The 20,553-nt window shown below is 40.0% G+C and overlaps 3 protein-coding genes, 1 long non-coding RNA gene and 1 pseudogene across 5 annotated transcripts in view; 3 read left to right on the top strand and 2 right to left on the bottom strand.

Annotated features, from left to right (window-relative positions):
• The first annotated feature begins 168 nt into the window (after positions 1-168).
• On the top strand, positions 169-2,635 carry LOC108625213 (eukaryotic translation initiation factor 3 subunit C-like). Of its 2 annotated transcripts, XM_026813700.1 has the most exons (4): positions 169-621; positions 739-1,804; positions 1,892-2,378; positions 2,452-2,635. In XM_026813700.1, exons 2-4 carry the CDS (start codon positions 755-757, stop codon positions 2,532-2,534), a joined length of 1,620 nt encoding a protein of 539 aa, XP_026669501.1. In that variant the 5' UTR covers positions 169-621; positions 739-754; the 3' UTR covers positions 2,535-2,635. The 2 variants fall into 2 exon arrangements, with proteins under 2 accessions (XP_026669501.1, XP_017880506.1); XM_018025017.2 differs by having other exon boundaries at positions 170-621; positions 739-2,378; positions 2,452-2,634.
• Positions 2,636-2,729: 94 nt separating this feature from the next.
• LOC108625189 (vacuolar protein sorting-associated protein 33A-like) lies at positions 2,730-4,129 on the bottom strand (annotated as a pseudogene).
• A 117-nt stretch (positions 4,130-4,246) lies between these two features.
• Positions 4,247-6,487, top strand: LOC108625188 (uncharacterized). The gene is made up of 7 exons (XM_018024985.2): positions 4,247-4,274; positions 4,341-4,623; positions 4,766-4,868; positions 5,169-5,381; positions 5,412-5,687; positions 5,752-5,942; positions 6,097-6,487. Exons 1-7 carry the CDS (start codon positions 4,247-4,249, stop codon positions 6,404-6,406), a joined length of 1,404 nt encoding a protein of 467 aa, XP_017880474.2. The 3' UTR covers positions 6,407-6,487.
• A 751-nt stretch (positions 6,488-7,238) lies between these two features.
• The window catches only part of Pu (GTP cyclohydrolase punch), a 16,858-nt gene continuing 3,543 nt past the window's right edge, over positions 7,239-20,553 (bottom strand). Inside the window, exons 9-14 of the mRNA XM_026813731.1 lie at positions 18,380-18,457; positions 15,486-15,711; positions 12,497-12,706; positions 10,455-10,620; positions 9,386-9,502; positions 7,239-8,462 (exon numbers count right to left, since the gene is read on the bottom strand). Coding sequence (XP_026669532.1) covers positions 8,333-8,462; positions 9,386-9,502; positions 10,455-10,620; positions 12,497-12,706; positions 15,486-15,711; positions 18,380-18,457 — 927 coding nt within the window. The 3' untranslated portion in view covers positions 7,239-8,332. The remainder of the gene's footprint in view (positions 8,463-9,385; positions 9,503-10,454; positions 10,621-12,496; positions 12,707-15,485; positions 15,712-18,379; positions 18,458-20,553) is intronic.
• LOC113464375 (uncharacterized) lies at positions 13,829-15,326 on the top strand. The gene is made up of 2 exons (XR_003389215.1): positions 13,829-13,916; positions 14,394-15,326. It is a non-coding gene; the product is annotated as an uncharacterized LOC113464375 (long non-coding RNA).

Here is a 20,553-nt window from a genome sequence, read left to right as displayed (position 1 = left end):
GTATGGAATAATAAAATATTCTAGGAAGGTAATGAAGTTATTTTATTTTATTCAGTATTCAGCCCTTTCAATTTTATTCACTCCAACTGTGATTACCCAATAAGTTCTAGCAAAGTAGTTGGAACGAATAATTGAAACTTCAATGGCATAAAGATGCGATACCGCTCATGTACCTAATTTAAACAGTTTCTGTTACTGTAAGAATATTTTAAATAATGAGTACATCAGTAGAAGATTTGTATTTACATTTCAGGACATTTAAATATACTCAAATTCGTATAATTTAATGAATAACATATGTCATCACCTTCTGTAAATTACATTCTTTAGAAAATTACATTAATTCCACGGATGAATCTGTCTGTAGGGATGAATTTTTTGCTTAGGCTTTTCGTGCTGAACATTATCCATGTAGTTTTTTTTAAATTTTAAGTACTTTTACGTCTTTTATGCACTCACGTCTATGGTGATGGCAATGATGGGACACGAAATCCCTCAGGAGTGACCGTGACCGTTTATGTCGCATATACCGTTATGATGTTATAACCTTGATGAACTAATCACTTTCAATCGTTTATCAAAGTTCAATCGTTCATAAGAAAGTATATAGTAAACAAATTTGTAAGTTGGTTACTCTCATTTCTTCGTTCCACAAACAATGCTCCCTTCACTGCGGAGATGGCGGGCGGAGATGTCTTCTCCCCCGCAAGCTTATGCTTCATCCCTGTATTTTTATAGGCATGATCGTCTTCCGATGCTACCTCAGATTGTTGCAATGAAGGAGCTGAATGAAATCATTGCTGCTTGTGGTAAGAAGCGTACCGTTCGCAGGGAACAGATCGAACATCTGCATGAATTACAGTCCATAGCCGACACTCACAATCTTGGCCCAGCAGTAGCTGTGAAGATCAAATTTTCTATAGTATCATCGATCTTTGATTACAATCCGAAAGAGTCGGACGCGATGAAGCCCGAGTATTGGTCGAAGATATTGGAGTGTATCACGGAGATGCTCGAAATGTTATTAAGCACGAAGGACATCATCATTGCTAAGGTTGTGTCCGAGAAGGAAGAGGAGTACGAAATGCCTCCGTACAAGATACACGGTTGTATTTTGACATTGGTGGAACGTTTGGATGAAGAGTTCATCAAACAGTTGAAAGAATGCGACCCACACAGTAACGAGTATGTGGAGAGGTTGAAGGATGAGAAACAGGTGTCCGCTATAATAGACAAAGTTCACGAATATCTGGAGAGGCAGGGAACCGTCTCCGAACTTTGTCGCGTGAACTTGCATAAAATCGAGCATCTGTATTACAAGTTTGATCCGAACGTCCTCAAACAAAAAGAGGGAGAGCTTGGTTCGGACGTCGAAACATCCGTGCAAGTCATGGAGAAGCTTTGTAAATACGTATATGCTCACGACGGCGCGGACAGGCTCAGAACCCGTGCGATCCTCTCGCACATCTATCACCACGCCCTTCACGACAACTGGTTACAAGCGCGCGATCTGATTCTGATGTCCCACTTGCAAGAAACTATCCAGCATTTTGATCTGGCCACGCAAATTTTATACAACAGGACGATCGCCCAGCTGGGCTTGTGCGCATTCCGCCACGCGAATATCAAAAATGCCCATAACTGTTTGGTCAATTTGATGGTCACTGGTAAGGTGAAGGAGCTGCTGGCGCAAGGCCTGCTGCCTCAGAAGCAACACGAGCGCAGCAAAAAGCAGGAGACGATCGAGGAACAGAGGCCTTTCCACATGCACATCAACCTGGAGCTTTTGGAATGCGTTTACCTGGTATCCGCGATGCTCATTGAGATCCCGTACATAGCCGCGCACGAGTTCGACGCGAGGAAAAGAATGATATCTAAGATTTTCTACCAGCAGCTGCGATCCAGCGAACGTCAGTCGTTGGTAGGGCCACCGGAGTCGATGAGAGATTACGTGGCCGCCGCTGCAAAGGCGATGCGTAACGGGAACTGGCTGGCTTGCAATAATTTCATTATCAATGAGAAGATGAACGCCAAAGTCTGGGATCTCTTCTACCAGGCGGGCAAGGTTCGCGACATGCTCACAAGACTGATCAAACAGGAAGCGTTGAGAACGTATCTGTTCACTTATTCTCACGTGTACGACTCGATCTCCTTGTCGAAACTGGCGGAGATGTTCCAGCTGAAACAACCCATTGTACATTCCATCATAAGCAAAATGATCATAAACGAGGAGCTGATGGCGTCGCTGGACGACCCGATGGAGACCGTCATGATGCATCGCAGCGAGCCCAATCGACTCCAATCTTTGGCGCTCCAGCTCACCGACGAGGTAAACAACCTCGTCGATTCCGACGAACTCATCTTCGAAATGAAGCAAGGTAATTTATGGAAATTATCTAGTTTAATTTATTAAATTGTGGTATAATACTGTATTTTCGTATTGTGTAACAGGAAACTTCTCGAGAAGGAACCAAAGACACTTCCGCAACAGACGAAACTACAATCGGCAGAATCGACCGCGACAGATTTCGTAATAGGGAAGACAATCGAAATCATTGAATCATGAACTAAACTGAATATTATTTACGTGGGTGTAAATAATGTTGGAAATAACAGTATATAAGATAATCGTATATTATTTTAACGTATATTCTTACTTCGTACTTCCTATTTACATTTATCATATAAAAATAAACAATATCGTATTGTTACGCGTAGTTATTAAATTAATTATAGCGTACGGGCGACGTTTATGTGTCTTGGACTTTCTCGAGTATTTTATTACCAGTTATTACGCTATCCAACGCTATAGCGAGTCGAATCCCGGCGGCCTTCTCTATAAACCAGCAGGCTGTTATATCAGCATAAGAAATGCCGCCGAAAACGCATATCACTATCATCTTTGGTAACAACGAAACACGTTGACCACTTATAACGCAGTTCGATAAATTAGCTAATTCGTCTAAAGTCCTCGAATCTCTGTCCTGACTCGCCACGGCGTTTAACACCTGAACCTGTTGAAACGTACACTGTGAATTCCACCAAGATACTGAGTAATTTAATCGTTTCGGATACTGACGATCAGTGGTACATGAGCGTTATTAAAAACGTAGCCAGGGCCCTTTTGCTCCGTTTGTTTGAAGTATACGGGCAACAATTTCAACTTCTGCGCGTTGTTATTCCACTCGCTGTTCCAGTTCGATAATTTGTGTAAAATGTTCTCTGCTCTGCATGTCAGCAGACCTATACTTTGCAATTTATAGAACAGGGGTATATGCTTGTAGCCGTGAGCGTAAAGGTGAAGCTTTTGGACAGAGTGCAGCTCGTTCTAAGTGATCCGTCGCTTGCAATTGACAACAGACACAGCAGGCGTATTGTCCTCAGAGGATTCTCATCTGAAAAATGACTATTGAAAAATGAATTCTATGATTTATGACTACGTGTACCTATGTATCGTTCTATGTGATTCAAGCACTTCTTCCTCTCCTTGCATTCAAGTATCCACGTCTCTATCCTCTGCAACGTTTGAAAATTTGAGCCCAAAGTGTCTGCGATCAATTGGCAGGCGGATATGTGAAAGGCGAGCTGCCTCGTGAGATCCCTCGTCTTATGCAATCTCGTCGCCATGTACCGCTCCATCTCGGCCAGCTTCATCGTCTGTATCGCGCCCTGTTCTGCTGATGCACAACATTATTACTAATTTTATGTACTACAAAAATGACATTTTTTAGGGAAACTTGTTTAAATACATTTAAGAGATTTGGCCTTCCAGGATCGGGAAACCTTCGCTGCATGGCGTGTCCCTCACTTCTCCGTAAATCTGATCTTTGTCAGGGTCCAGTTTGGTCTGCGACTTGCCCAGAGTCCCGATGCCGACATTTATCTTCATCACTTCGTGCAACAACTCGGCGTAAGTGACAGGAGTCAAAAGCGGCGTGACTAGGTCGCAATTTTTTAAGGATCCCTAGAAAATCGGAATCACGGCCGTGATTGAGTATAATCACGACTCGTAATCGTGATTTTGTAATCACCGTGAAAAATCACGATTAGTGAGTTTGAACGCCATCTTTATACCGTGCCCCTTGATGTTATAAGAACAAATGACAGTTATAGTAACATCAATCCACATCACTCTATTTCGATAACTCGTTACAATTACATTTCATAAAATTCATATTGTAAATTAACTAGTTGAATCGTTCATTAATTACATTTTATTATCATGCTGCACATGCATTAAGAAGAAATGCCTCACTTAAATAGAACTAAAAGCGGTAAGCCGCAAGGCTTTGGAAGTGTCATGAATAATCAACTATAATTGGAGACGCAAAAAATTTCAGGACATGCCGTCGACGAAAATCGTAAATCGCCTAACAAAGCGTCTAAACTGAAGAAATGTATAACTGCAGCAAATCGTAAATATAGTTCAAAAGCCCAAGATCGCTTAGCAGGAGGAGCAGACGCGCCTGAGGAGAAAGAAGATGAACCGCAAATAGCGGTGACCGAAGAGTCTAAAGTCATAACAGAGACTACTGAAGCTATTACGAAAACAGAAGATGGAATTCCTGTTCGTACAGCTGGGCCATGCTGCACTTGTCTAGCGTCAATTCCAGGATCAACCGGGTATATTAACAATGTTTCTATTTTCGTTACTCTTCAGTGAAACGGCTGATTACTTCCGGAGGAAGTTGTAACAACAGATAAAAATTATAACAATGTGCGTATATCGCTGACGTTCGCATAAAACATTATTTCGTAACTGCAGAGATAAGAAAGTGGATGAGATAATCGACTATGTGCATCAAAACTTGCAAGATGCTGGTAAAGCTTTGGCCACCTTAGGCGAGAACTTTGAGCACGAATCAAAGGTTGAGCCCAGTACGCAAGTAAAACCGTGATGAAATTGGGAACGCGAGGGCACGATAGAACAAACTTGCTCTATAAAAACCGATGAAGATATACGAAAAAGAACTTTTCACTTTCAAATGCTCGTTAAAAACTCCCAATTTCGTAAGACGATTACTAATATTTATTTTATTTAAACGAATACGTGTACATATAGAAAAACGCGTTTATTATTATGTATTTTTATACTCATTTCATCCCTTAAGAGACTTCAGTCCTAGTATAACGTAATACTGTGTGAATTGAATTTACTTTTACAAAAGTTGATGTTCGCCGACGTTCTCGGTCGGATACAACAATGGATCGGTATCGTACAAAACAAACTGGACATTTGTGAGAAAGAGCTTGAAGCGTTGCGTAAGGAACTGATAGCGCGAGCTTGCGAAATTGAGAATCTGAAGAAATTGTTGGGAGAGTGCGAGGAACGCGAGGCAAGTTGTGTCAATGAAATATCTGCTTTACTGTCATTTAAAAAACTTGTCACATGATTGTAGAAAATAGCCGCGGCGACGCAAACTGAACTCAGATCACGTATCGCGAAACAAGAAGAGCAAGTGAAGGAAGCGAAGGAAGTAAAGGAAGTAAAGGAAGTACAAGAAGACCCACGGAAAGAAGAAGTGGAAATTGCCAAAGAAGTAGCTCCGAGAAAATTCGATGCATTCGAAATGGATGAAGACGATAGAGATAGAGATAGATCCCGCGAGAAAATAGAAATAATTTGCACCGATGCAGCTATTCAGTCGATGATGAAAGATAAAGACAGACTGAGACGGGAAATGGAGGTATATCGCAGTATCCTTATTTGCGTTTGCGAATTTGTTTTAATGTATCGATTTGATCGAACAGCTGGAGGCTGAAATAGCAAGGCTTCGCAAAGAGAACGAGCGCATCATAAAAGAACGTGCGGAATACGAAAACGCGATTCAACGAGCGTTGCTTAGAGGTGTTTCTTGTTTGAACGTTGAAGCATTAAGAGTTCTGCGTTGCCCGCCGATCCCTTGTTGCACTCCTTGTGCTCCTTGTCCTGCTTCTATTATGTAAGATTTAGACTTAGCGTTGTCCAACAATTAAGCTTGCCGTGCTTAGACGCTTTATAAAAAACCCTTCGCCTCGGAATTAAAAAAAAAAATAGTGTTCGATTATCTGTACGTAGTCAAGATCAATCTTAGTTCATGGAAGTTTCATTGTTAGGGAATCAACGATGACGTGCAGAAAAAATGGTGCGGCAAGTTCGAGGCCCAAAAGTTGCGTCACTCAACGTGCTGGTTCCGGGAGAGCACACGAGCAATGCTGTCTCACTGCAAAAAGACCTTGCGCCAGTGCCTGTTGTTCCGGTGGAAAAGGTCGCAAATCTCCATCGGACAACAGCATGGTTTTCCTTCTTCATCAAGGAGACGCGGAAAATGTTTGTAACATGAACGACGCTTCGATGCCACGAGTTTGCGGTGCACCGGCTATGAAAAAGATCGAAATACCGCCGTGTCCCAGATTCGGCAAATAGTAAAGCTCACCCGAACACGATACTCTGTGTTTTTTAACAATAAGAAGAATGAGAAAGAGCGCGATCTGATGGAAGTTTTAATCTTCGATGCTTTCTTAGGCGCCTAAACATTTTTAAAAGTAAAAGTAAATAACAACACGTTATATCGAAAGTATAAATATAACTTTATATAACATCATCAGAAAAATATTATAAATATTAAACATCCATTTTCATAAATAACATCAAGATCTATGTTCAACGTTGCAAAATAGAATCGGAGGACGCACCGCGCAAAGACTGACGCGACATCGACCGTACTTTATTGCCTGTGATTTCCTCACTATCGTTGTCGCACCGTGATGCGTTTCGCAGAAGTTCAATGAATGCTTAATGAAACGATAACTTTCATATTGTAAAGCAACGCCTGTTGTAATATCTTACAGTTAGATTCAATACGTGTTTCGCATTCACTGGTCTTCGAATCTGATTTGTTAGATTTCTGTTATTTGGCATCAACCGGAGCAATGGTAATCGTTCGAGAGATGCATTAACGTAAAATGTTAAAAAAAATAATATACGACGTGCTACTTTTTTAAGTAGTAAATATTGCTACATTTTCTGAACGCATCAAATTCCAATGACTTGGGTATGAATTCTTTTTAATTGCTTAACTGAAAAAGCTAGTTAATTAATATAACCCTATATATAAATTATATTATATAAACTGCACAGTGACAAAATCGCACAGGTCTGTGCTGAATCATTTCCAACGCATGTAAGAATGAATCACATTATTGAATAAAATCTATAACCCTTCTCTCTTCGTTATAAATACCTCGCACGTTTTTCGACGCACATTGTATGGCTGTAACATTGCGCGTCGGAACTTTCACTATTGTTTTAACGTTTCTTAACAAAATTACGAACACAAAAAGAAATTAATCTATTAAGATTTAAATCCATAACAAGCGACTGCGCTCGTATGATAAAAGACTAAAAAATATCAAAAAACGACATTAGTGGCAGAAAATAAATGGAACAACGCGGAACTTTTTTTAATGTTTCTGGTTGTAAAACGCATGGCTGTTAACGTTTTACAAACTGAGAACGAAACTGATATGTCGCCTTTAAAATATTTGAAAGGTGGCAGGTTGCACTGTTACGACGCGGACACTTCTCAGTCGAAATTGTTAATATGTATAGAATCTAAAATGCGATATTGTCACAAATAATCAGGCCGTTGACTGTCAGTGTCCTAACGGTCGCAGAGTCAGTGCCAATCGAGGAACCTTCGATCATCGGAATTTCCTAAGTTCATTTTCATAAGCGACGGGGCTTTGAATGTTTCCAACTATGCTCTGAATATATTAATAACATTACAAACATGTTTGCAAACGCGTAAGTAACAATCGAACAGGTATAATTACAGCTGGACCAGCAGCAGTGGCAATGTTATTAATATACTATCAGAAGGATCTGACCCTTGCGTCGGGGAACGACGCACTTTCGTTTTCTCGAAACAATTCGTAAGTTCCTTTTTGTTCCAGCGCTGGTAACGTTTCCAGCAATCTATAGAACTTACGTAAAGTTTACAAGTGTAACTATCATATTGTCTCTGTGTCATTCAATCAGCAGTTTAAGAGCGTTCTGTTCAAAGACGTCTTACACAACATCGTCCAAGTTCGGCAGAATTATCCCCGACTAAACTGAAATATTATTTTTCTCTTTTTTAACGTTCCTCCGAATTACGTTTCCCTTATAAAAGTAAGAGGAATGTTGCGAAGAAGCTGTCGAAGCAACTTCTTTCTCGTTCTCGGACGCCTTTTTATAATGAGGTAGCAGTATGACAAAAACGTGCAACAAGAATCGCGCCTTAGGAGCGTCTCAGATGGTCAGTAATAAGAAAAACGGAAAAACAATCGTCGACAAATCCCGTGGGAAGATTTACTTGTTGTGAACCAGATTAAGAAATTCCTCGCGAGTCTTCGGATCATCCCGAAAGACGCCAAGCATCGTCGATGTAACTGTCTTGCTGTTTATCTTCTGTACTCCTCTCATCACCATGCACATATGCCTGTAACATAACATAGTATTTTTTTCATATCATGTAAATGTCACTCTGCCTTGAATAATAAATCATACATCTCACCGTTAAAAATCAGAGCGATTAATTTGCTATGAATATTTTATACTCTACGAGCTTACATTACAGGCTTAGAGTGTGATTTACAGACCGACAAGGATATTGTTATCTAATGTGCGAGAGTCAAAGATTATTATAAATGAGATGTGTAACACCGCGTATTTTTAATCGAACAGGAATCGTACATCCGTATTGATGAATATTACAGATTCAGCCTTGATGTTGAGGAAATAATTGATGCATTAGCATTCAAAACCGTTCTAATTGTTATTAATCTCGCTGTCAGTTCATTGATTTTTGTATACTTCCAAGGCCAGCCGTCCTCGAGATCTTTTAATTAAGTGTATAAATCAACGTCACGCCTTTTTTTCCTATAGAAAATCAGCTGATAATGACGCTAATTAGTTACACAACATGCACCATAGAGTCTGAGTTAGAAAAAGAAACAAAAAAGAGCTATCAGCATTGAAGATCCGTCTTGATTTATCAATCTCATTATCAAGTCAAGTCGATTTTTGCAAACCGGGAGGAACACTAATCATTGCGTATAACATTCCTTCCGATTGTCAAACTGTCGATCTTTCTCAGAGCTTAAGGATCAGAATTTAATGAGACATTTACTGATAAAAGAAAATCCACTGTTGCTCTTTAACGTGAGATAACACGTAATTAGTACAAGGCTAGATTCTTACACGTGATTGAACTCGTTAGAACAATTGCTCAAGTTCTGAACCCTTCGGAAAGAAATCGAAAAACATCGCAGTGATTACACTTATTTAATCGATATATTACATTTTCTTCATCGAATATACTCTGTTTTGCAAAAAGGTAGTGAGAGATATAAAGGTACATACACTCCTTCAACGACCACCGCCACTCCTGCTGGTTGCACCGCTTTCGTCACTGCCACTGCGATTTGCTTGGTGAGCCGTTCTTGCACCTGAAGACGTCGACTGAAGATCTCTACGATTCTGTGAAGAATCATGCAGGATAACTTCACTGATGCAAAGGACAATAATACTGGCAGATATTTAATGAATACAAGAGAATCTTGTCGCATTGTATTCGTAAAGCATTCAGATAAAGACTAATATCAATACGGAGAAGTTCGGTTGAAAGTTTCTGTTTCTATATACGATCCTGGTATGAATGTCTGAAATTCTAGCCTGGCCGCTTGGTTTGAAGGCTAATGTTAAGTTCATAATATTTAGCGGGTAAATGAACACTTGAGTTTAGCGGCGCGTGAAAGTTCTCCGCGTACCAACGATCAACACCCGTCGTCGATTCTTTTCATTTCTGTTTCAGTATTTCTTCAATCAAGGCCGTAACTACTGCCAATGCAATTCGTTATCTCGGAGTTGTGAAACACGGTATCAATGTTGCCCCGCGGCTGCACTTTATCCACGATGGTTCTAACGAATTTTTTACACACGCTTAGTATGTAAATAATTTTAGACCACATGCGAAGATAAAATTGCTTGATAATAAAGCGTTAATTATCAACAAATGTCTCCTAGTAACAAAAATTTTTAATAAACCGATGACTACGCAATAGATATTGGGCGTTGCATAAACAGTACTTCTATTAATTCCGTTATGTTGCAATCAGAACCGATCGAGCTTAAGAGGACAGCCAGAGCGTTTCAATTCCGGGCAACGTGAAATCTGTACGATTCGAGATAAAGATAATTAGCGAGCAGACACGTCCGACGAAGCGTCGCAAGCGATGACAGTCCTATCAGGCGATCTAATTGATATCGCCGATGAACAATCCGTATCCAATTAATTTTCATGCCGACAGGTAAAAATATTAACTAGCTTAATCAATCTGCTGAGATTCAATTGTACCGACGGTCTCGAGTTATGAGCGTTAATTCTGTTCCTAATTAATCCTCCCTCTTAATCAAGCAATTTCTACGTTACCTGGCCAGTTTGCTAAGACCAAGGATCTTCTTGCAAGGTAGATATCCAATCGAGACTTTCCCATAGAACGGTACCAAATGGTGTTCACACATGGAGAACATCTCGATGTCTTTCACCACGACCATCTCGTCGTGATCCTCGTCGAATACCGCGTCATTTATAACGTCTGCAAAACGAATACCCAACATTTAAGGTACATCGATACATGAACAAAAAAATTGTCAACGAAGAGCAGATGCTTCCAGAGCTCCGCGAAAAGCTAGAGATCCTTAGAAGGGCAAAAGTAACCGACTCAAGTGCAATTTAAATTGTTCTGAAAAAGGACATCTTGCACGTGGGTTAAGGTCCTCGCGAATCTAGCCGTGATTTACCCGATATTGACCTACTTACTACAACGCTCGCGATAGTGGTAGCGTGTACGTATGAATCGCTGGTTGGTAGATGTCGGTGGGTGGGTAATGGAGGGTGCTCTCCACGGTTTCCACGGCAACCTTAACAAGAAACACCTTCACAATGACCGGCAATGATGAAACGTATTCGCGTCGACCAACTGTATTTTTCCCTACGTAACGCAATGCTCCTGTTCGTCACGGAAGAAGAATGATCCCTTCGAGCCACTCGGTCACGATTTAAATAATAGGATAGGTTCGGCCCTCCGTGGTGAAAATGTATTTCGACGCTTTTGTAGGTAAGTCCATACTGAAGGGAGTAGACTTGAGCAATTTCCTCTCTATTTACTATCTTTGAAGCACACGCGGAAAGCGAGTAGGTAGTTTAATTTTTCGACTCGATGATTTAACGCGATCAGCCCTTCGGGAATCGATAATTCTATCAGATTAGTGGGATACGATTATTTTACTTATAATTTACTGACAGATTTATGATTGTAAACGCATAATGTAACGCACCATAGACCGTTCATTGAATTTAGTAACGGCTACATAGATGATCGTGAAACCCGGTCTATAATATAATTCGAGATCACTTCTGATGAAAGATAGCTTATTAAAAAGAGCGAAGAGTATCGTCGAGTCTGTCTGCATTTCCAGTGGGAATTCGGCCAAGAGCTTATCGACAAGAATGAAGGGTAAAGAGAAATTGTCAGAGTGTCGGAGGGTGGTTACGCGAGCTTTCGTAGGGAAGTGCCCCGCACTCGTTTCAGATTCACTGGGGCGAGTGGAACTGCCGTTAACCGGGCTTATCTCAAAGGGTAGCTTTACTCTGGGAGGGACGGGAGTCAAGTCGAAGTGAATTAAAGTTTCTCCTCCGCCACCTGTAGCGACCATTCCGCGTGTATCTCGACTCGTATCGTCTGTTAAATTGAACCGATCGAGAGTAAATTAATGGACGTGTTCAGTTGACTCTTGAAACGACAGGAGAATTCCAGGAGGATGAACAAAATTCTACACAAGTTACATCATTGGATCGGGCGCTATCGTAAATTATTAAAAGGTCGCATTAGATATCGTTTATCGTAGATTTATCGTTTTTACGCGGAATGTACGCGACACAATGGAGAATCGTTGATGGCTGAACCATGTCGATTTCTTTTTATTCAACTGTTCGTGCAGTCATAATTACCGGAGAACAGTGGCAATTCTACTCGAGACACGACAAATGGAAGGAAAAGGTGAAAGGTATTCTTCTCGGGTTGCCGTGCGTCCCTGAGACCCATTTATATCGTGAGCTTTACGCTCTCTTTTTTCGAATCGTACTTAAGTTTTCCTCTCTTTCTTCCCTCGCCTCGTGACGGGTCTCAAATCACTTGAAGTGGAAAAAGAAAGAAATGGATGGTACTTTGCCCAAGTGGATGTATTCATGGTTTCATTTATTCGATTGACTTTATCCCTTAACAAAATTAAGTTCGAGTGACCGTATTGTTTTCAATTGTATGAAAAGTTAAAATATTTCCTTTTGCAAGTACTGGGATAAAGCTCACCGCTTTTTCACATTTGTACTTTAATTTTTCTAATTCGATTGCGCGACATTCATTTAGTTCTCTGCTCTCAGTTTCGTTCTAAATTGGTTTATCGCCGACTTACCGTCGATGCTTTGATCGTAGCCCTTCGTGAAGAACAGCATAGCTTTCGCAGCACGTTCCGGTGTTTTCAGAAGACCCTGCCGCTCGGGGTCTTCGCCGAGAGAACTCAAAAGTAGCTTATAACTGCGAGACATTTCTGGAAGCAGAGCCTCGCGCGTGGGGGGCCTATGATCCAGCTCTAAATCGTGATGAAATGTGCACTTTTCGTGACCTGAAACAAGTTTCCCGAATACGTGACGCTTTTCTATTCTTCGTGTACACATAAAAATTCACTGAACTCTGCTAAAACGTAGTAAGATCGATCTTATTAGAATCTTCTAATAATATGACATGTCACTGAGGGTGATATTGTCGCTCCGATCTTTAACAGTGATGAAAAATGTTTCGGTTTTTCAATAGTAAACGAGGCAAAATACGAACACGCAACATAAACACCGATGTTATCTTAAGCACTGACCCGCGATATGACACTGTCGTGAATCATTTTAAAGATACACAACAACGGATTTCTTTGAGTGTGGTAATGAAAAATTCAACTCTATTTTTTCCCTCGCGGGGAAACCCTGAGTCCTTCCTCTTGTGACACCTGTTCGCAAGCAGTGATTGTAAATCATTTGCGCAATCGCTTATCTCGCGCTAATCCGACCTTATAAAAAAAAAAAACAAGTAGATACAACGGAAAGTCTTGAGAGACGGTTTTACATGATCTGCGAACATATTTGATTAATAAGTCTCGTTTGAATTAGATATTCATCGCCGAGGTACAGCAATTCGAACCGACGACGTAACGATAAAACGTAACGTTAATCTGAAACTTATTACGAATTCTTTGGACCAGTTTTTTACTCTCTTTTAAGGCGTGCATACGATCATGTTATTCATAAGTGTTCGGGGTTTCCATTCACGATTAGCATAACGAATTAATTAAAAGGCGCGGATATCGATCGCGATGGTTCGATCGATGGGATCGACGCGAGGCGACGGGGTGTCGTACGGAGTGTCAGTAGGATATGTATCATATGTATACGATAAGGCTCGCGCCAAAGCTCGCCTCGTCAGTTGCAATCGCGTTGCCGAACTTGTTGCATAATGATTAACACGATGCGTTACAACGTTTAGAAGACGAGATTTCTATCGATACAAATAATTTATTATTTATACACTGTTCAGCTTTCGAGCAATCTGGAGCGTATTAAAGCGGAACACTGCTCGGGTTGCTTGTCTCTCTGTGTACAGATTTTCTAAACGGAAGCGCGGAGGTGGATCCGACCATGGAACTGACGTATTCACGATGGAAAACTCAGTTAAACTGTCTTTCCCTAACGAACTGTATCGTATGATTCTATCGGGCGAAGACATCACCGCGATACGATGAGTCTAGCAAAAGGGTCAATACGTAAAGATAGCTTACAGTGCTGCAAGTAATTAATTAAGTTCCATGTACCTCTTTCTTTTATACATTTATATTTAGTAACTAGACCAATGAACATTTAGAAATTATTCTCCGAAGTAGAATCCTTTGACAAAGAACAGAAACCATCTCTCCATACCTGTATCCTCTCTACGTTTTGCTATTGCTATTACTATTGCATATTGCTGTATATATAAATGCAGATGACAATTTTAATATTTACAATGAGATTTCGAAAAGAAAATGAGTATCCCTGTTCCGTCTCGTCATTAAGATACCAAGAAGATTATTATAATCGTAGATCAATCTGCTGAGTAGACATTGCAATGAAACGAATTACACAAATTAGAAAATTAGAGTTATGTTGCATGATGCAACAATGAATTGTTTCAGTCGAGTATTGTTTGAAGAACGGTTGCAAATCTCCTGGAGTTAATATTTTTTTCACTTAAAAGTAAAAGGTTCCTTTTTTCTTTTTGGTTCCCAGAAAGTCGATAGCCGTGCCTCGAAAGGGAACGTATATTCATAACGTTACAGTTACGTGTTACGTACGTTCATAATAACTGTACCTGAAGAGTTCCCAGGGTTTTTATCAATTTAAGATCAGCGGGTACAATTTACTTGGGAACTATGGCAAGAAACAAATCATATTTCACGGACCGCCGCGTCTTGATCAATGATAGTAACGCTGCACGTAAGTAAAATTAAAAGTCGGTCGAACATGCGCGCCGAATTTAAGCTAATTAGGGACAAGAGAGTGACGAACAAAGCGAGTAATTATTCTGATCTGTGTTTATGTCAGAGTTCTGTCAGTAACCATTCTTTTTACGGAAACTGCAACAGGCTGTCACTCGAAGCAAGTTACGTGCCACTTGTTACGTTCGTGCCAATCGATTAGATGCGGTACTACTTCATCGCTCAGACTCTACTGTCTTGATAAAAATTCAAGGATTTGTGGATAAACGTTCGATTCGTGAATTAAATAGAACGGAGGCGATGATAGAAGCTTAATACAAAATCGAATCAAGTCAGCGAAGCATGGTAGCATCAAAAGTTTAATGGAGATTAGAACGGAGTTACGTGCCACTTGTTACACGTTTAATTAAAAGTTTCGACCAGAGAAGGGAGATGAATTGTAACATTAATTTGATTCCTATTTCTTTCAATTGAAACTACCTGTGCCTGTAAGTAATTGTAAATTTTTAATCTGGATAAAACGTAAATCATTAACTTCGTGAACTTAATTCGAGTAATCGTGAAGGTATCGATCACCACGCACGAATTATTTGTCATTCGTGATGAAGCAGTTTGAGCTTCGTATCAGTGTGCATAAATACATATATACTAATTCTAATTACATTTATGGACGATTGTATGGCACACCAACAGACGACGAGTAAATAAATATTTATCAAATTCACCAGCTCGATTATAATTTAGTATGTATTTCGAAATATTCCATTGACGCGTCCATTTAGTCTCGCTGACTGGACATATTTTTTGCTATTCTGAGAATTTTTAAAGATCCTTGCTAAAAGTTCAAATCATCGGGATTAACAAACTTTCTCGAGAGCAATACCTGGCGTGGTGGACGTCCGCGGAGTCCTGGGCGTCCCTGGAATATCTAAATTGGTCTCCTCGACGTTCTCCGACCACGACACGGTCCTCAGCGGCACGGGTTTTTTTATAATCCTCGTGCGATCGTCCTCCCCGTCGTATATGCTCAAGTCCTCGATTTTCGATATTCCATTCATGGTGCTCCTCTCGGTCCTGTCTGCTTTAAACTGTAGAATCGCGCGCGGTCGCTTTCAACTCCAAGACGAGGAGCACAGGTGGTCTGGCAAAAATTGATTCACAGCGTCTGAACGAAACTCGGTAAATAAAGACCGAGTTAAAACATGCCGACTTTATGTGACAATTTTACTGCGTGATAACTAACTTATTATGATGAAATAAGAATTTTTATTTTATTAGGAATTAAAAAGTAAAGTTCGTTAATTCTATAGGTCTATTCTAAGACTATGTTATAAGATTCTAGATTTCTGATGCGTGTATTCACTTTTAACGTATCTAATCAAGATGAGTTATTATTATTAGTACTTGATTATGATGCACAGATCGTGATGGGCGAGAAAAATACTGTTCGATCTCGTCGCGGTTTCTGTATCTGTAAAGCCGCAAATTTTACAAACGACGCGGTATTGGACGCCTCTACCACGTGATCAACGAACAAATGCATGTGCCAGTAGCATTCGGTACGTCTCGGCAAATCAGGTCCGAGCATCAAACGGAGGAAACTTACTCGCAGTTGGATTCAATCGGCCACTTCACGTGCACCAGTCGATAGTTCTTCGAGCACTCGACGTGTCGTTGCGTAGTTAAAAATTGTTGCCTTCTTCTTTTTTCCGATTATTTCGTTTTTTTATTTTTCTATTTCTTTGGCTAAAGTAACTTTGCGCTTGTAACTCGTGCGCGATTCGGTATCGACTCCTTTGACAGAGGCGGCGAAAACGGAATGGAAGTATGTTATATCCGAGATTCGAGTAGAGGAATGAAAATAAAGAGGAGAATTGTCGAGTCCGAGAGTAAAGAAAAGACCGCGAAGTCGCACGGTCGACGGGCGCAGTGTGACTGAACCGACAGAACGGTAGAGAGTGCGAATGTCCCCTATGTATGGCTCTTCGGTCTCTGTCTCTGTCTGTCTGTCTCTCTCTCTCTCTCTCTCTCTCTCTCTCTCTCTCTCTATCCTTGTTCCTCTGCGTTCCTCCGTCTCTTCTCTATGTCTACGAATTTCCCTTTTTCGCTCCAAATTTTTATGCTTTCAGTCAATTCGTCAATATGTTTTATTTAGAAAACAGCGACTGTAGATTGCACACGATTGCTCACTGCGTCCCCGTAATTGTAAGGTAAGTATGCGCGATTAGACAGTCAACATCACGTCACGTTCGGTTTATATTTGGAGAATGCAAGTACACGGTGAGAGTGATCAGTGATATGGGAGCGCGAGTGCCTCCCTCCACCTCCACGAGCGAATGCGATCCTCCCGCTTCTGTGTTCGGAAGGGAAATACCCAGGCTTTGCCAGGGATCGCGCGTCACGGGATGCTTGGTCTCTTTGGTGGCAAGTACTTAGCTCCTCGACTGGCAAAAACCGAGAGATATTTGTGGATACCCCGCGTAATTATGTTCCCAGAATTCGAAAACCTGTAAGAGGTTTCGTCTTCAAACGTGAAACATGATTGACAATGACGAGCAAAAAGTCCATTGGCTGTATTGACAATTATGCTGGTATCGAAGAAATCCTTAATTTTATGACAGTCACGCTTCTGAGAAATAAGTATTCTGCTTGGAGCCTGCTAATTATAGTAAAGATCGCTGGTTGGGTTAATTCAGTTCAATCATGCTAACGGCAAGGTACAGAAAATCCATCATCCGTGGGTTTCCAGAACGCGATTCAGAACCTACGTCATCATAATTTCCGAGAGACCAGTCCTCCGGTAGTTACCTTTTCCTTCCTTTCGCAGGACTCCATAAAGCATGTAGGCAGTGTTTTCCTGTTACGCGCGTACATCCAATCAGACTAATGACGACTCTACAAATTCTCTCTACCTTCTACGTCATTACTCGTCGAGAGGACGTAAAACTGCCTTATATTCTTATCGCCTTGACGTTCTTTACATACTTCAAGTCGAAATTACTTTACACCTGTACTTTCTTTTTTTGTCATAGTTCAGAACGAATTAGTCCTCGTGTTTTATCCACGTACGTGTTATCAACAAGTAGTAAACTTCTAGGCTTGCGGTACTCTAAGAAGAGTGGTGTACGACGCCAAGTTGAATCTCAAGCACGTGTACCATGCATTCATTATTACCGATTTTGATACGTATCGCGATGACCTTGAAAGTATTCGCATAACACGATCTCTATCCTATGCCACGATATAATTACTGTTGTTAGCGATAATTGGGAGCGACAATGATAAAAGCGATGATGATGGCGCGGAACTGGCCATTCCCTGTTTGCGCATGTAATTAAGTTTCACCGTCAATGAAGTTATAACATCCCAGCTACACTACGTGATATAAGGGTCTGCAGGTAGAAGCTACTGTATGCCTATTATAGCTTGCAATAATGCATCCGCTTCCATTTCTTCAACCTTTATTCCATCCAGCATCCGACCTACGAGATGCAACATTCGAAATGTGCTCTAAAAAATGGGGCAAAGAATTTGTACGTGGAGTGAATTCGTGTAACTCAGACATGTTACATGTCGAAAAGTGTGCAATTATGGATGGACAGAAATGTAAATCACTTTGCTGCATTTGCGTCCATGATTATTGATCACGTTATTCTCTGATTAGCGCGTAGTATATGTTATTCGATTCGGCTTGTAGAAAAGGGCGTAAAGCTACACAGGCCAGGCGCTTCTCGTATTCATAGTTGCACTACTGAAACTTGTCTGCGTACGACTGACCTTCACTACTTGCAATCGATATAAAGCTACTACATTACGAGATTCCGCGAATCCTGTACTGTAGAACGTGTATAACACCTGTTACAGAAACGATTTTAAGTAGTTCAGAAGGTACGTTGAAAAATTATAGAAGCGGTGTTTCACGTTGACATGTAGAATTGGACTCAGTACGGAACGAAGTAGATGTCATTAACGCGTGTACAAGCGTTTGCTTACAAATATGAGGTAGAATGCAAAATCTATGCCGTGAAAACGATTTATAAATATTGATCGGCTGAAAATTAGCGAAGATTTTATTAACATCAGCCTGGCGACTTAACAAGCGCGAAGTTTTTTTTTGCATCGATTTAACAGTCGCGGTGTTGAAAGGAAGAAAAACTGAAGGAAAGGCGACACGTGCAAAAAGCAAAGTGTATCGGCAAAGAATTCGAGGTCATTCTCACGTAACAACGAGAGTGAATCAATGCCAGAAGGAACGTGCGATGATAGGCGTGCAAAGAACGGATCTACCCCGAATCGTTTCAAACGCACAGCCATGACAGCGAGAAACGTTCGACAAAAAATTTTCACTGGTTTCGCAATTTACTTCCTCGCACAGTATTATGGACATTTAGAGCGTCTTTTTTAATAACCATATCACACTGCCCATCCCAATGGTCTTAATATCGATAAAAGATGAACGAAAATTGATAAACTCATGTAACATAACTGTAATTCCTGTTTTTGTTATAAGCCATAATTCCAAACTACGAGGGTCCCAGTTAAATCTAATAAAATATATAGACCAAAACATTTTCTCCTTTGATCAGAATTTTTCGCTCTTTACGTCTTTGTTTGGTGACACGTTCTATCGTATCTGCTATATCGTACGTTTTACTCTGATATAGATACTTGATATTATTCCTTTTACTCCACGTTTTACTTTACGCAGTTACTCGATATCATTTCCTAATATCGTGTCTTTGATATTCAATAAGATTGGCATACATAAATCAACAGTAACACGACATCGAACCTCGCGCTAGAAAGAAATGCAATAGATATGAATTTCTCACGGACGATGCTGGATACGCGTTCTAGTTTAATGATCGGAAGAAATCGCCACGGGGTAATTAAATTATAATCATCTCAACATACGTTTATCGTTTACCATTATTAGAGCAATTAATAACTTTTTTCAGTATATCTTGTCAAACATACAAGGGCGCAATTTAAAAAAATAAATCGTTTATAAATCATTAAAACAATTTCGTAACTTTATATCCTAAAATACAGAGTTCAGCAAAGAGATAGAAATAATAAAATTGCGATACTAAGAGCAAACTTACCATCGTTTCCTGTGCGATACATTTTCTTTTAAATCGGTATTTCTTTTTTATGAAAATGCAAGAATTAATCTGTAATTGATAGGATAAAGAGAGAAATAAAGAATACAGCTGCAACAGCGTTGATTATAAGTAGGAACGCGGCACTTAAACCATACGAAAGATGTATCATTCACTGATGATTGTCTGTGGTGGAACAGATTTATATAATCTATAGGCGGGACAAAAAACCTTTGTCAAGTTCCCTTCCACCTACTGCCAATTCGGTACTGCATCAGGAAACTTTCCTGTTCATTCCTTAGCAATCTATAAAAATTCTTTTACAAAAAAAACAACGGTCGAGCGTCATACGTACTTTTCACTTTTTTAACATTTACAAGGAAGATTACATTTCCTATAATTATCATATTATAAAAATCATTTGAATCCTTATGAAACATCTAGGCAATTATCACGACATTGTGCAACGCCTTAGATGAATTCATATTGAATAGATTACTTATGTAAACGATGAATGACAGTTCTGTTTGACAAAGTGATCTTCATTATACATTTAGTGCGAACAATAGATAAATAAAATTGAATACTAACAAAAAGCAGTTTTATTACAAAGAGTACTACAGATTATCACCATATTTTTAAATCTGTACGAAACAATATTATATAAAAAATCACTAACATCAACATTTTTATTAGTTACAAGAGTGCGTAACATCATGTGTGTAAATCAATTGCATGTGATTAGAGATAAATGAATACACGTTTTTGCACTTATATCTTCATAACAAAGTTATGCAAACAGAAACAAGTACACCTTTAACTGGTGTTATCTAAAAAATAAGTAACAAT

Source organism: Ceratina calcarata, unplaced genomic scaffold (genome assembly GCF_001652005.2).
Source record: "Ceratina calcarata isolate Rehan_Ccalc_2016 unplaced genomic scaffold, ASM165200v1 scaffold35.2, whole genome shotgun sequence".
In the NCBI taxonomy this organism is placed as follows: domain Eukaryota; kingdom Metazoa; phylum Arthropoda; class Insecta; order Hymenoptera; family Apidae; genus Ceratina; species Ceratina calcarata.
The sequence above is the reverse complement of the archived record's forward strand: the minus strand, read 5'-3'. Positions and strand labels throughout refer to the sequence as shown.